We start from the raw sequence: 15,995 nt of genomic DNA, 5'->3' as shown, positions 1-15,995 counted from the left end.
AGGCCTCCAGCTAGTGATCCACAGATGCCATTAGAGGGCAAAAGCGCTGCCGCTCCCTCATTTGCCACCAAGACCCGGTACGGCCCTGGCCTTAAGGACAAGTTAGTCAATTGCTTATTGTACATCACGGGATGAACGCTGGGAGAGAGGAAACGCAGAGTGTGTAGGGAGAGGGCAAAAACGGCTACATCTGACCCACCCCAGAGATGAGGAAGGCTTCCAAGTGGGAGGTGATGCCAGGAGGTAACCAGGTGGAAATCTCCCTCAAGTAGCAGGGACAGGTGTGCAAAGGCTCAGAGGGAGCTTCTCCAGGATCAGCAGAGCTCGATTGTAGGGTGTGAAGCTGTCACAGAGGCTGGAGGACTAAGCAGTGCCTTGCTAAGAAGCCTGCATTTTAACCTGAAGGGACATGGGAGCTACTTCAGGCTGGTAGGCAGGGGGGTGATGCTGGTTGGATTGCAATGCAGAGAAACCCTTTGTTGGCCTGCGTCTGATGGACTGGAGAGACCCTTGAAGAAATCAGGGTACAGGCAGTCCTCGGGAGGAGAAATGAGGAAGATGCCAACTGAGACCACAGCAGTGGGGAAGAGCATGAGAGGGATGGAAATTGAGACAAATTCATGGGTGTTTGGCCTGTGCAGTCACACAGGGCCCCATGCTGAGAGGGACCCCGAGCTTGGCTTAATGCTCTGCTGTTACTGTCTTAAAATTCCTGCTCATTTTATGTTTGAATCTATGTTTTGTTTTGTTTTGTTTTGAGAAAGAGTCTCACTCTGTCACCCAGGCTGAAATGCAGTGGTGCCATCTCGGCTCACTGCGACCTCCACCTCCCAGGCTCAAGTGATTCTCCTGCCTCAGCCTCCCAAGTAGCTGGGACTACAGCCACCCACCACCACGCCCAGCTAATTTTTGTATTTTTAGTAGAGAGTGGGTTTTGCCATATTGGCCAGGCTGGTCTTGAACTCCTGACCTCAAGTGATCTGCCCACCTCAGCCTCCCAAAGTGCTGGGATTACAGGTGTGAGCCTCTGCACCCAGTCTGAATCATGTTTTATCAGTGAAATCCAACGGGGCAATAGAACATGTGCATGGGCAGACGAGACACCAACAATAAGAGTTACCCCCGTCCCTTGCCACCACACTCCCCACGGCGTGTCTGCCGTGCCCTGAGCATAGAATCTTGGGGGGTCCGCAGTGCATGGGAGCCCAGCAAGGCTCCAAGTGAGAATAAGGGCAACCTACTATGTCCACAACGGAGTCTGCGAGAGACGCTGATAGCACCAAGAGGTCGCGGTTTCTCTTATTATAGAATCAGAATAGAAAACCAAGTCAATGGCATTCTAAGAAACAGGAACAAACAAGGAACCCTCTCCCAGCCTTTTCTACTCATCTGATTCCCTGTGGTAGCCAACCACTTCCACTGGAAATGATGACATAGGAGAGGCAAAGATAGCAGGGTCATAGTTATTTTTCCTTTCAATTCTTCCTTACACATCAGTAAGCCAAAGGTAGAGAGTGGTGGTAGATTGTATAGGTGTGAAAAAGTGAAATAAAAACAGCTGAATGGCAGGTGTGGTGGCTCATGTCTGTAATCCCAGCATTTTGGGATGCTGAGGCGGGTGGATCACAAGGTCAGGAGTTTGAGACCAGCCTGGCCAACATAGCGAAACCCCATCTCTATTAAAAATACAAAAATTAGGCGGGTATGGTGGCGGGTTCCTGTAATCCCAGCTGCTCAGGAGGCTGAAGGTAGGAGAATGGCCTGAACCTGGGAGGCAGAGGTTGCAGTGAGCTGAGATCTCACCACTGCACTCTAGCCTGGGCAAGAGAGCAAGACTCTGTCTCAGGGAAAACAAACAAACAAACAAACAAACAGAAACAGCTGAATTAGTTGCCTGCAATGTCTCACTCTTTCTGTGAGGCAAAAAAAACCCCACATGCAAAGTACAAATTATGTCATTTCTGTAATTCCACATTTGAGTCCAATGTTCCTGTTGAAATCTGGCATTGCACAATGTAAAGAGGAACAGTATAATCCATGCTAGTTATTTAAAATGTTAATTTTTTTTACTTAGAAGGACATTAAATAACAATTGAAAGCATCATGATAAATTGAGACGCAGAGACCACACAAGAAAGAAAATGCTTTCTATGTTAATATTTCAGCAGTGCTTTTCCTCGGATTTTTGAATAAGGGGGCCCATGTTTTCATCTTGCACTGGACCTTGCAAATTCTGCAGCTGGTCCTGACTGCCAAGAGAGGGATTTAGCCATAAAATCAGCAGGGGTTTGTCGTGGGGATGTGGGGTACATGAACAGAGAGGGTTTAGGCATGGCTGCAGGGTTTTAAGCTGGTGGTACTGTTGGCTGGGAAATCTAGGCAATCCAGCACTGAAGGACAGGCTTTGTGAATCTGTTGTGGATGGGCTGAGCCTGCAGTGGCCATGGGGCATCCTGTCTGGGAGGAGGGCGAGCAGCAATTCATCAGCACAGGTGGTGACTGAGGCTCAGGAGGGGCTACTGAGGCAGGAACTGTGGGCATGGATGCTGGGGAATGCAGACATTTAGGAGATGGGACAACAGCTGGGTATGGTGGCTCACACCTGTAATCCCAGCTACTCAGGAGGCTGAGACAGGAGGATAGCTCGAGGCCAGGAGTTCAAGATCAGCCTGTACAACATAGCGAGACCCCATTTCCCCCCCACCAAAAAAAATCATAAAAAGTAAAAATACAAAAAAGAGATGGGACAATAAAGAAGGCCTCCTAAAGGAGATGGAGAGGAAGGGGACAGGAGAAAAGGGGAGAGGGAAGGTGACAGCCAGAAGCAGGCATGAGAGGTTCCCTAGAGTGGGGTTTTATTATCTCAAGTGACCATGAGCAAATTACTGAACTTCTGTGTGCTGCAGACATCATGGATAAAACGAAGATAAAATGAAGACAATAACAAGAGCATTTATGGGCGGGGTGGTTGTGGTGAAGATGAAATGAAGAGTTTATATGGGAAGGGCTCAGAATTCTGCTGTATTAAATGCCTCGGGCTGCTGTAACAAGGTACCACAAGCTGGGTGGCTTAGAACTACAGAAATGCATCGTCTCACGCCTGCAGGCCAGAAGGCTGAGATGAAGGCGTTCTCAGGGCCATGCTCCCTCTGAAGATACTAGGGAAGGATCTCCCTCCCAGCTTCTGCCAGCTCCTTAGCTTGTGGAAGCAGAAGTCCAGTCTTCACGTGGCCTTCTCCCTGTGTGCATCTGTGTCCAAAATTTCCCCTTTCCATATCTATATCTATATCTATATCTTTATCTATATCTATATCTTTATCTATATCTACACACACATACACATATATGTAGTGTGTGTATATATATAGATATATATAATTTTATTTATTTATTTATTTATTTATTTATTTATTTATTTATTTACTTATTTTGAGACAGAATCCTGCTCTGTCACCTGGGCTGGAGTGCAGTGGTGCAATCTTGGCTCACTGCCACTTTCGCCTCCTGGGTTCAAGCAATTATCCTCCCTCAGCCTCCCGAGTAGCTGGGATTACAGGTGCCCACCACTATGCCCAGGTAATTTTTTTGGATTTTTATTGGAGACAGGTTTCAGCATGTTGGCCAGGCTGGTCTTGAACTCCTGACCTCAAGTGATCCACCTGCCTCGGCCTCCCAAACTGCTCAGATTACAGGCGTGAGCCACCACGCCTGGCCTATTTATTATTTTTTAAAGATGGGGGTCTTGCTGTGTTGGCCAGGTTGGTCTTGAACCTTGGCCTCAAGTGATCCTCCCGCCTCAGCCTCCAAAAGTGCTAGGATTACAGGCATGAGCCACTGTGCCCGGCCTATTTTATTTATTATCTTTTTAATAGAGATGGGAATCTCCCTATGTTGGCCAGGGTGGTCTTGAACCTTGGTCTCAAGTGATCCTCTTGCCTCAGCCTCCCAAAGTGCTAGGATTACAGCCATGAGCCACTGCACCTGGCCAATTTCCCCTTTCCATAAGGACATCCATTATACTGGATAAAGCCCACTCTATCAACCTCATTTGAACTTGACTACCTTTGTAATGACTGTCTCCAAATATGTCACATTTTGAGGTACTTGGGGTCACGACTCCAAGAAGTCTTTTGTGGGAGAGGGGATGCAATTCAACCCACAACAGTGCCCTGCTCTGTTAAATGTTCACCTTTGTGAAAAAGATGACCTCCACGAGTTGTTTTCTTCAAAGGTATGAGGAAGAGAACAGTGAGGGACAACGTGAGGGTGGGGAACCTAAATTTGTTGTGGCCACAATCTCCGCAACAACCCGATGTTTCTCCCGCAGCACTCAGCAGCCCAGGTGAAGGTAAATACAAGAAGGAGAGGGAACAATGATGAGGGAGTGACACGCGCCAAAGACAACCATAGGCAAAAATACTAATGGCAGCAAGGCAGATGGGGAACACTGTTCATTGCTCTACCTGCCTCACTTTTGTTCAGGGGCCACCAGGAGGCCTGAGGTCCCAGGTGGACAGAAATCACCAAGATCCCCTCTTGGCCCCAACCAACATACGCACAGGAGGCAAACCAACTTTTGATCATTTATTAAAACAAATAAGAGGTTAATCTCTGGGTAAAAAGGCCTTGTTTGCCAGCAGCTCAGGGGATGCCTTCAAGCTGACAGGCGCTAGTGTGCTTTGAAGTAGGAAGCATCACATGGGTTCTGGAGATAAGCAATAGATAAACAACGGGAGTTACCAGAAGTGTCAAGTCAGGCATCACCTTAACAGAAATTATTCCTGGAGCTAATGTGGAAGTCATTAGTCCCAAGAGAAAAGACAGAGGTGGGCATGGTGGCTCATGCCTGTCATCTCAACAGTTTAGGAGGCCGAGGCGGGAGGATCCCTTGAAGCCAAGAGTTCAAGATCAGCCTGGGCAACAAAGTGATACCTCGTCTCTACAAAAACTAAACTAAATAAAATAAATTAGCCAGGTGCAGTGGTGCACAGCTACTTAGTCCCAGTTACTCAGGAGGCTAAGGCAGGAGGATTGCTTGAGCCCAGGAGGTCAAGGCTGCAGTGACCTATGATCATATCACTGCACTCCAGCCTGGGCAACAGAGCAAGCCCCTGTCTCTAAAAATAAGAGAAGACAGATGAAGCAAAGTGGGCCAAAACTAAAAAAAGGGAATTGTTCCGTTTTAGATGAAGGATTGCAAAACAAAATTTTCAAGAGCAGCAATGAAAGACCTGTCTACCACAGTGTAGCCCTCAGCTAAACCACAAGTGGGCAGACTCTGACTCTCCCACGCCCCTCTCGCTCACCCCAAACCCCTTCTAGATAGAATGTTCTCCTTCCTCTTCATCCTAATGCCAGGAGCAACTTTGGTGGTACGTTCCCCACAACTGTCCCGTTTGCCAAAGCTCCAGGTTCTAGAGCCTTCCTTCCTTTCTTCTCTTCTGCTTTAAGGCGTGCTTACCCTGAGTTCAAGACCCTTATAGCCTTGTTAGATAAATGGCTACCTAAGATGATCGGTTAATCAGAGCGAGTATGGCTGATGATGGCTTCTGCAATATAATGCAATGAACCTGCGCCCACCTTCACTGAACGATCAACATTCACTTTGGTGTAATGGGGTAAACCATGAGCATATCCTTCCTGATGTGATATACAGAGAACATGACACCATTGCTGTGATACTCCCACCCCAAATGCATAAGAGTATCACCGCCAAGAAACATCAGCCAAATGCAAAGTAAGGAACATCTATCAGATAACCGTCTCGTGTTCTTCAAGAATGCCAATACCATGAAAGATAAAGTGAGGAGCTGTTCCAGGCTAAAAGGGACCTACAGAGACACAACAACTGAAAATAATGCATGATCTGTGCTTATCTTTTGCTCCAATATACATCACTGGATTAACAGGCGAAATCTGAATGAGGTCCATACATTAGAAAACCGTATTGTAGCAGGGTTAGTTTCCTGATTTTGATCATTGCCTTGGTTATATAAGAGAAAGTCCTTGTTATTAAGGAATACACAGGAATATTTAGGGGTAAAGGATAACTCATCTGCCACTTAGAAAATAATAAATTAAATGGGGTAAAATGGTAGCACTGGGGAATCTCAGCGAAGGGTATAAAGGATGTCTTTGTACTATTCTTGCAACGCTTCTGTGTCTGCAAAAATAATAATAAATATTACATATTTAATAACTAAATGAATGAAAAAGTGTGCAATGTTTCTGCAGTCGTCAACCTTGGCGATGCAATAGGATCATCCCAGAAGCTCTGCATGAATATCAGTGCCCAGGCCCCAACCCAGAGATTCATAGTCAGTTAGCTGGGGGTGAAACTCCACACATCGGCATGTGTGAAACAAACCCCAAGGTCATTCTAGTGTGAATCCAGAATAATAAGCCGCCAGCTTAGCCTTTAGTGTCATTGGGTGACAGGAAAGTTCTAGGCTGGGGACCTTCTGAGCCCCCCATGTCTGCTTGTTTTGAGATCTGATCTTGGGGGCAGCATGGTGACTCAAAACAAGAGCACAGTTGTGGGTCCAGTCTTGGTCCTTCCAATAATAAGATGGGAGACGTTGGGTCCGCTCCCTTGCCTGTGCCAAGCCTGGGTTTTCTCAGCTGTGGAATGAGGTTAACCAGGAAGTGCCTCAGAGGCCAATGTGCATTCAAGGAAGAAGATGCCCAGCTCAGTAACTGATATGGTGTGGCTGTGTCCCCGCCCAAATCTCTAATTGTAGTTCCCATAATCACCACATGTTGTGGGAGGGACCTAGTGGGAGGTAACTGAATCATGGAGTGGGTCTTTCCATTCCAATGTCATTATTCATGACATTGAATAAGTCTCACAAGATCTAATTTTTTTTTTCTTTTTTTGAGACCGAGTCGCACTCTATTGCCCAGGCTGGAGTGCAGTGGCATGATCTCAGCTCATTGCAACCTCCACCTCCTGGATTTAAGCAATTTTCGTGCCTCAGCCTCCTGAGAATCTAGGACAACAGGCATGAGCCATCACGCCTGGCTAATTTTTGTATTTTTATTAGAGATGGGGTTTCAACATGTTGGCCAGGCTGGTCTCAAACTCCTGATCTCAGGTGATCCACCCACCTTGGCTTCCCAAAGTGCTGTGATTAGAGGTGTGAGTCACTGTGCCCTGCCTGATCCAATGGTTTTATAAAGGGGAGCTCCCCTGCACAAGTCTCTTGCCTGCTGCCATCTAAGATGTGACTTTGCTCCTCCTCCACCTTGTACCATAATCATGAGGCCTCCCCAGTCATGTGGATGTGTGAGTCCATTAAACCTCTTTTTCTTTATCAATTACCCAGTCTCAGGTATGTCTTTATTAGCAGAGTGAGAATGGACTAATAGAGTAACCCTTACATCCCTGGACCCCAAAATGGAGTTGCCACAGGATGGCAGTCTGAAATCCTTGTGATGTCCAGCTGGCAGAAAGGAATTTGGATGAGTAGGGCTGGCCAACTTCTGGTATTGCTGGTGGGTCCTGTCATTGTGTGGGTGACTCCTTGCACCCCGGCCCTTCATAGGACTAAATTCTGGGAGGGTTCTTGGGAAAGTGGCCAGAGAAGGCAAGAGGACACCAATCTTCTTCCAGGCAGTAGGAAGGCAAGCTGGAGAGGCCAAGCTCCCAAGTAAACTGAGGCACCTCCACTGGCCCCTTTGTGAGTCATGCTTGACCTGGGTTTTATGGCAAGAATGTGCCCTCACCAAACGGTGCGAAATAAGGCCCCAGGCTCCACATCTGATCCCAGGTGCCCCCCTCTGCCCTGCCCTAGACTCACCTAAAGCTGTACTGCCCAGAGTCATGGCCTCAGGCCACACGTGGCTACTGGGCACTTGAGATGTGGCCGTCTCAACTGAGATATGCTGTTAGTGTAAAATATACACTAGTGTAAAATATACACTAGAACATAAAATATCTCATTAAGAATTTTTCAGTATTCATTAATGTTGAAATAATAATATTTTGAATATATTGGTTAAATAAAGTTTACTAGGAGAATTCATTTCACCCCTTTTACTTTTTCTAATGTGGTGACTAAATTATTTAATATTACACATGTGGATTACATTATATTTCTATTGGACAGCTCTGTTCTGAAGTGTGCACATTGTCCTTTTGTGGCTTATTCCCCTGATAATTTTATTAAAATTAAATTGAGGGGCCAGGTGCAGTGACTCACACCTCTAATCTCAGCACTTTGGGAGGCTGAGGCAGATGTATCACCTGAGGTCAGGAGTTCGAGACCAGCCTGGCCAACATGGTGAAACCCTGTCTCTACTTAAAGATACAAAAATTATGTGCCACATTTTCTTAATCCAGTCTATCATTGTTGGACATTTGGATTGGTTCCAAGTCTTTGCTATTGTGAATAATGCGGCAATAAACATACGTGTGCATGTGTCTTTATAGCAGCATGATTTATAGTCCTTTGGGTATATACCCAGTAATGGGATGGCTGGGTCGAATGGAATTTCTAGTTCTAGATCCCTGAGGAATCGCCACACTGACTTCCACAAGGGTTGAACTAGTTTACAGTCCCACCAACAGTGTAAAAGTGTTCCTATTTCTCCACATCCTCTCCAGCACCTGTTGTTTCCTGACTTTTTAATGATTGCCATTCTAACTGGTGTGAGATGGTATCTCATTGTGGTTTTGATTTGCATTTCTCTGATGGCCAGTGATGGTGAGCATTTTTTCATGTGTTCTTTGGCTGCATAAATAAGAAAATGTGGCACATATACACCATGGAATACTATGCAGCCATAAAAAATGATGAGTTCATGTCCTTTGTAGGGACATGGATGAAATTGGAAATCATCATTCTCAGTAAACTATCGCAAGAACAAAAAACCAAACACCGCATATTCTCACTCATAGGTGGGAATTGAACAATGAGAACACATGGACACAGGAAGGGGAACATCACACTTCGGGGACTGTTGTGGGGTGGGGGGAGGGGGGAGGGATAGCATTGGGAGATATACCTAATGCTAGATGACGAGTTGGTGGGTGCAGCGCACCAGCATGGCACATGTATACATATGTAACTTACCTGCACATTGCGCACATGTACCATAAAACCTAAAGTATAATAATAATAATAATAATAATAATAATAATAATAAAAGAAAAAAAAAAAGATACAAAAATTAGCTGGGCGCAGGGGTGCGTGACTATAATCCCAGTTATGCGGGAGGCTGAAGTAGGAGAATCGCTTGAATCCTGGAGGCAGAAGTAGCAGTGAGCCGAGATCACGCCACTGCACTCCAGCCTGGGGGACAAGAGCGAAAATCCATCTCTAAATAAATAAATAAATAAATAAATAAATAAATAAATAAATAGAAAAATTAAATTGAGGGCCGGGCACGGTGGCTCATGACTGTAATCCCAGCACTTTGGGAGGCCGAGGCAGGAGGATGACATGAGGTCAGGAGTTCCAGACCAGCCTGGCCAACATGGTGAAATCCCATCTCTACTAACAATACAAAAATTAGCTGGACTTTGTGGTGGGTGCCTGAAATCCCAGCTACTCCGGAGGCTGAGGCAGGAGAATCACTTGAACCCGGGAGGCGAGGTTGCGGTGAGCTGAGATTGCACCAAGGTGCTCCAGCCTGGGCGACAGAGTGAGACCCTGTCTCAAAAAATAAATAAAGAAATAAAAATAAATTGAGGAAGGATTGAGCATGCAAAATAGAATCAGCCTTTGACCCTGAATACCCTGCAGTGAGAATTCCCCTGTGGTTCTCAGGCTTCTGTAATTCCAGCAAATACACTCTTCCTTCAGGTTCACTAAAATGCAGATATCGTGAGATAATGCTCATTTCTCACAGCTTGCTTGAATAATAATAATGATCATGATAGTAATTTACAACTTAATAGTCAACACTGCCTTTTTAACCCAGTCTGTGAGACTGAATCGTAAACGTGACATTCTTTGAAGTAAAGCTCTCAATTAATGTACCAGACTGCATAAACTCTAATAACTTACCTTTCCACGGAAAGAGAACATGTGGGTATTCTCTTTGAAGACAAATGGCGGAGAGTAGACTCCCATCAAAGACCCTCTGGCAGTAATGAGTTGCATTCCAGAAGGTTCCAGAAGGTTCTGTGGAAGGCTGTAGTTTGGGATGGGTTCTCAGGTGTCTAACTGCTTTCTAAGTATGAAGACTCCTGGTTTGTGCTTTAGCTACACCCACAGGAGCAACAGACTAAGACATTCCTCCACACAATAACAGACCCAGGCAGTGCAGAGCCATGTGGGTCTTATCTGTTCTGTTGTCCACAGTCTGGTTTTATCTTAGACCCAGCCTTGTGCAATCCATGTTGTGTATTGGCACTCTAATTAAGTTTCCTATTTGTAAAAAGCCCCTTTCATTCGGTGATTCCTCAGGGCTTTAGGGGAACTTTCTGGAAACCAGGAAGAAGGAAATAAAGGTTGTTTTGCTGAGGATGGGTGACGTTGGGCACGGGACCCAAATGAGTGGTTTGAGCAGAAAGTAGCCTCCACGCTGGACTAATGCTTGGCAACATTATGGGAAAATTTGGGGAAGCCGGGAGAGGAGGGGGCAGAGTTTCTTTCCCAGCCAGCCAAGGGATCCTGGCAGTTTTGGTCCTAGGATGTCTCTCTGTGCATTCCCAAGTGATTGCAAGGCTTCTTCTTGTCATCGTGTCTGAGACTTGGATTCCCCAAGCGTCCTTCTTTTCCTGGAGCCTCTGAGTCCTCTATTCCTGAGGCCTTTCTTCAGCCCTCCCAATAGCCCCGCCATGATTTCATTGCAGGGCTGTGACCATCTATGACAAGCCGGCATCTTTCTTTAAAGAGGCACCTCTGGACCTGCAGCACCGGCTGTTCATGAAGCTGGGCAGCACGCACTCTCCGTTCAGGGCCCGGTAGGCCTCCCATCCTCAGCTGCCTTCTCTCCTGCTCCCCACTGCCCTGGCCTCTGCCCTTCTCACTGCAGACCTGGGAACCCACTCATCCAGGGGTTGGCAAACTAAGGCTACAGGCCAGTCTCCTGCTTTTGTAAATCAAGCTTCTTTGGGACACAACACACTCATTGCCTTCTGAGTTGTCTACAGCCGCCTTTGAGCTACAATAGCAGAATCGCATTTTGCAACAGAGAACCTGTGGCCCGCAAAGCCTGAAGTATTTACTCTCCAGCCAGTGGGTTCCCAGGTCTGTGGCAGGATCTGTGGACCTGTGTGTCCCCTGGGGTGTCTCATGGGGCTAAGGAGGGGACCTTTGTGCAGGTCCACACACCTTGAGGTGTGCACCTGGGTAAGCTGGGGTGGTGTGGGAGGGCATCCCTGCACCCTCATCTTGAGTCTAGGGGATAAGACAGTAAGTCCCGTGGAGAAAAGGAATGAGTCAGTCTTGTTTGCTGTTGTAACCTTAGCACCCAGCAACAATATTAGAGAAAGGAAGCCCAGGCCTCGGATGGCAGGGGTGGCCTGGTGCTGCTGATGTGGCCGGGCACCCCAACCGTTGGGAGCCTGCAGGCCTCGCCACGGCAGGAGATGCCCGTTCTGGGTCATGGGCCTGCTCTGTGGCCTCTCACAGGCTTTTTTTCTGCTCTTTCAGCTCAGAACCTGAGGACCCAGCCACGGAGCGATCAGCCTTCACGGAGCGGGATGCTGGGAGCGGGCTGGTGACATGTCTCCGTGAGCGGCCAGCCCTGCTGGTCAGCAGCACGAGCTGGACAGGTCTGCACGACCCCTGGAGTACTTGGGGTTGGTGTGACGGCACCTGGCCAACCTGTGTTCTCCTCACCCCCGCCAGTCCTGCATACCCCCACCCCGCCATGGTCTCAATGAGAAGGGGAGGGCGTGTGAGCTGGAAGAGGGGTGTCCAGAAACAGGCCCCTGACATTCAATTCTCTTCTCATAGAGGACGAAGATTTCTCCATCCTGCTGGCAGCTTTAGAAAGTAGGTGTGCGGCTGTGGTGAGGAGCTCTGGGCTTGTCGGGGGCCACTGAGCTGTGAGCTGCTTGTCTGGCCTGCAGCATGTTCCTGTCCCAGGACACCGGGTGTGGTGGAGGTGGGCCGCCTTGAATCCCCAGTTGGGGCGTGACCAGGCCCTGACGCTGAAATGTCCCCTTCAGGAGAGTATCTCACAGAGGCTGGTGGCCTGCCCGCCAGAGCAGGGCTCTTTCTCCACCTGACTAGGTGACTCTGGCTATTGTTTATTTAAAAAAATTTTTCTGAATGGGCATGGTGGCTCACAGCTGTAATCGTAGAACTCTGGGAGGCTGAGGCAGGCAGATCACCAGAGGTCAGGGGTTCGAGACCAACCTGGCCAACATGGCGAAACCTGTCTTTATCAAAAATACAAAAATTAGCTAGGTATGGTTGTGGGTGCCTGTAATCCCAGCTACTTGGGAAGCTGATGCATGAGAATTACTTGAACCCGGGAGGCAGAGTTTGCAGTGAGATGAGATCGTGCCATTGCATTCCAGCCTGGGTGACAGAGTGAGAGTCTGTCAGAAAAAAAAAAAAAAAAGTCTATCAGAAATTCCATGTAGAATTGTTTCTTTTTTTAAACACAGAATTTGAGCAACTGACTCTTGATGGACACAACCTTCCTTCTCTCGTCTGTGTGATAACAGGTACCGCCTGGGACCCTCGGTGTCTGTTTGGTTAGGGGATGGTGGAGGGGGAGAGGCACGCAGCCTTTACCCTGTGCTTCACATGATCTTGTCTCCTTAATCCTCACTGCAGCTCTCCGCCATAGGGTCTTATACTGCTTGATGTGGGGGGAACCTGAGGCTCAGATGGTTTCACAGCAGGGCAGGGAGCCCAGATTTGAATCTGTAGATACCAAGCTTTCTACTTTTTCAGTAGTTTCTAAGCATCTTTTTTGTTGTTGTGGTTACGTCATTGTTGTCTTTTTTTTTTTTTTTTTTGAGACAAAGTCTCTGTCGCCCAGGCTGGGGTGCAGTGGTGCGATCTCAGCTCACTGCAACCTCCACCTCTCACATTGAAGCAATTCTCATGCCTCAGCCTCCCAAGTAGCTGGGACTACAGGTGCCCACCACACGCAGCTAATTTTTGTATTTTTAGAAGAAACAGGGTTTCACCATGTTGGCTAGGCTGGTATTGAACTCCTGACCTCAGGTGATCCACCCGCCTTGGCCTCCGAATATGCTCGAATTATAGGCATGCACCACTGTGCCCAGCTATGTCATTGGTGCCTTAACCGAGCGCCTCTTTCAATTTTTCAAACGGAAGAGCCCCTGTCCCACAGTTACTGCTGCTGAGCCCTTTCAAGGTGACTCAGTGAGGAGGGAGAAAAGAGGAAGCGGTGTGGGAAGAGGTGGGGTCTGGGCCAGCTGCTGGTCCTGCTCTCCTCCCTCCTTTGGCCTCTAGGCTCCGAGGAGTGGTTTGGAACCCGCACCATGTGCTCTGTGGGCTGTGCCAGGACAGGGGGAGTGCCCGTGTCCCCTGTGCACAACATTGACCAAAGGCTGGGTCCACCCAGTGGGCGGCTGGGTGCCAGGCCAGTGCTTACCCCGCCATATTTGCAGCCCGAGACCAGCTGGCTGCAGGTGCAGAGCTGTGCGTCAGGGGTCAGGGGTCAGGGGTCAGGGTGCACACACTGCTGCAGGTCTCATCTCTGTTTTTGCTGTGGATGGCTTAAAAAACATTCCCTAGATTCCCCCCTCTCATGCAGATTTTTGTATATTCTGATGTCTTTTTCTAAGTCTTAGAAAATGAAAGCGCTGGAGCTGTCGGAGGTGCTGACACCCACCTACAGTGCTGACTCGATGGTTTTGTTCTTTGAACAGGGGTGTTTTTAAAGGGTATAAGCACACCTGTGGTTCTTCTCTCAGGTCTTCCGGAGAGATTCAGGAGGCAGGGTCATGAGTCCCAGGGACTCTGGGATTCTTACCTTCTGCAAAATATCCCGCAGCAGCTCAGAATCTGATGAGTCTCTGAACTTTGCTTCTAAGTTCTGTGTGGAGGGAAAGAGAGAAATCTCAAGGGCGCATTCACAGGAACATGAAACACGCAATAGAATGTGTGGGCAAAGCCCTATGTGATCCCTCCTTGGGGACGTGGAGTCAGTTGGCAGTGGAAGCCACAGCAGCTGAAAGCCTGACCTTCAGATGTCGCAGGGTGCACCTGGATGAGTGACAGGAAGAAGGCTAGAAGACTGACTCTTGGCCGCATTAGTCCTGGCTACTTAGCGGCCACCCGGGTCATGGGCCAGCTCCCTGGTTGCACTGGTCAGCCAGGAATTACCAGGGCAGCCATGGCACCAAGGTTTGATGGGCTTGCCATGTGAGTTTAAGTGGAAATGCAGAATGTGCCCATACCAGCCTGGGTTACATTGTCCTCTTACAGGGGCCTCAAGCCCAGCAGCGAGCTTTGGCTCCCGAGTTAGGCAGACTGTCTCGGCTGGTATGTGACACAGTGCAAGGCACTTCATTGCTTCAGAGCTCCTTCCATGCCGTAAAAGGCCTACAAGACCTGGTCCTAATCCCTCTCTCTGGCCTGTTCTCCCTCACCCCTGGCCCACCCTGCTCACTCCACTCCAGCCACACTGGCTGCTTTGCTGTTGTTCCTCAACCACAGCTGGCTTGTTTCCACCACAGGGCCTTTGCATATCCTGTTCCCCAAGCCCTTGCCATGGCTGGCTGCTTCACCACTCTGGCCCCGGTTCAAATGCCACCTCTTTGGGGAAGGCTTCCCTGATTCCCCGACTTTGGTGACTCTTCTCCCCAGTTGCTCCATTCACCATTTCCCTGTTTTCTTGGCTTTAAAGCCACTCTTATCTGGTCTTTTCTTGTTCATTCATTTATTTGTTTATTCTCTGGCTCTCCCATGCAAGCAGAGCCTCATCTGTCTTGGGTACTGCTTGCCTGGCTCACGGAAGGCATTTATGAAACATTTTGAGACTGAATAAAAACAGTAGCTAACACCGACATGCATTTACCCTGAGCCAGGCACTGATCCACAGGCTTTTGTACTCAACCCTGACAACAACCCTAAGAGATAGTTATCATTATATCCTCCATTTTATTAATAAGAAAACAATAGCAGAGAGAGATGCAGTCACTTGCCTAAGGTCACACAGGGCCAGGGGTTGGGCCAGGATTCGAACCAGGCAGGCTGTCTCCTGGGTCTACTGCACCCTAATCAAACAATCCCTCTGGTGAAATGTGAGTGATAATAATAGTACCCATCTCGTGGGTGCTGAGGGTGAGCCCAAGTTAGCATTCAGCGTGGGCATGTGAACAATTATAGTCAATATTGAATGGAGACCTATGATGATTTTATGAAGGTTTCTATTTTGGGTTAAAAATGCACAAATTTCTCCTGACCAGAAATGATCTCTGAGTGCTAAATATTTTATGTCAATGGAATAACGCAAATGATTAAGCAACACCCCATAAAATGGGGCAGACCCAGGGAGGAATATATATCCAAACTGACTCATCCCAGTGAGCTCACCCCACATGAATTACAAATGGGGCTGAGTGCATTAAGCCCCTCTGCTGGCAGAAGGGAAGCTGCTGCCTGCCATGCGCCTGTGCTGAGAATGGCAGGTCCCCAGGGAGACGAGAGGCCACCCCCTTCTCTGTCTCTTCCATCACAGGCGTGAGAGCCTCAGCACATGAGCCCATTCTGTGTAGTGCTCGACATACAGATGAGAACACTGAGGCACGAGGGACATCCTGTGACCTGGTCACCGCGCTCAGGAGGACGTGGTTACCCGCGGTCCTGAGGGCGCTGACTTTTTAGAATGGGCGAAGGCAGCTGTCTCCCAGTGACCAGAACGATTACTGCCTTTAAAAAGTCGTGAAAATGATCGTGAACTGTACCCCACACCGAGAGCGCCTCTGCCCCCCAAGACGGCGGAGACGCCCCCAGCTTCCACCGCCAGCTCGCGGGGCAAGAGGGGTGCGAGCGACTCTGGCCAGGCCCCAGGGATGGGGACCGGGTGGCGAGGCCCTGACCGACGGGAACCCA

At 48.4% G+C, this 15,995-nt stretch overlaps 2 protein-coding genes across 2 annotated transcripts in view; one reads left to right on the top strand and one right to left on the bottom strand.

The window, feature by feature from the left end:
- The window catches only part of LOC129053930 (olfactory receptor 7E24-like), a 53,198-nt gene extending 42,380 nt beyond the window's left edge, over window positions 1-10,818 (bottom strand). The window contains exon 1 of the mRNA XM_063723202.1: window positions 10,011-10,818. The gene's annotated coding sequence lies outside the window, so the exon portion shown is untranslated. The remainder of the gene's footprint in view (window positions 1-10,010) is intronic.
- Window positions 25-12,770, top strand: LOC129053929 (putative glycosyltransferase ALG1L2). Its single transcript, XM_054545975.1, has 5 exons — window positions 25-101; window positions 4,232-4,342; window positions 10,802-10,912; window positions 11,604-11,725; window positions 12,569-12,770. Exons 1-5 carry the CDS (start codon window positions 25-27, stop codon window positions 12,661-12,663), a joined length of 516 nt encoding a protein of 171 aa, XP_054401950.1. The 3' UTR covers window positions 12,664-12,770.
- Window positions 12,771-15,995: the final 3,225 nt, after the last annotated feature.

This window comes from Pongo abelii, assembly GCF_028885655.2.
Source record: "Pongo abelii isolate AG06213 chromosome 18 unlocalized genomic scaffold, NHGRI_mPonAbe1-v2.0_pri chr18_hap1_hsa16_random_utig4-1076, whole genome shotgun sequence".
In the NCBI taxonomy this organism is placed as follows: domain Eukaryota; kingdom Metazoa; phylum Chordata; class Mammalia; order Primates; family Hominidae; genus Pongo; species Pongo abelii.
The sequence above is the reverse complement of the archived record's forward strand: the minus strand, read 5'-3'. Positions and strand labels throughout refer to the sequence as shown.

Coding starts and splice junctions, on each gene's coding strand:
- LOC129053929 (XM_054545975.1), top strand. CDS start 25: ATGCCATTAGAGGGCAAAAGCGCTGCCGCTCCCTCATTTGCCACCAAG. Junction 10,913..11,603: donor CACTCTCCGTTCAGGGCCCG/GTAGGCCTCCCA, acceptor CTGCTCTTTCAG/CTCAGAACCTGAGGACCCAG. Junction 11,726..12,568: donor CAGCAGCACGAGCTGGACAG/GTCTGCACGACC, acceptor TTTTAAACACAG/AATTTGAGCAACTGACTCTT.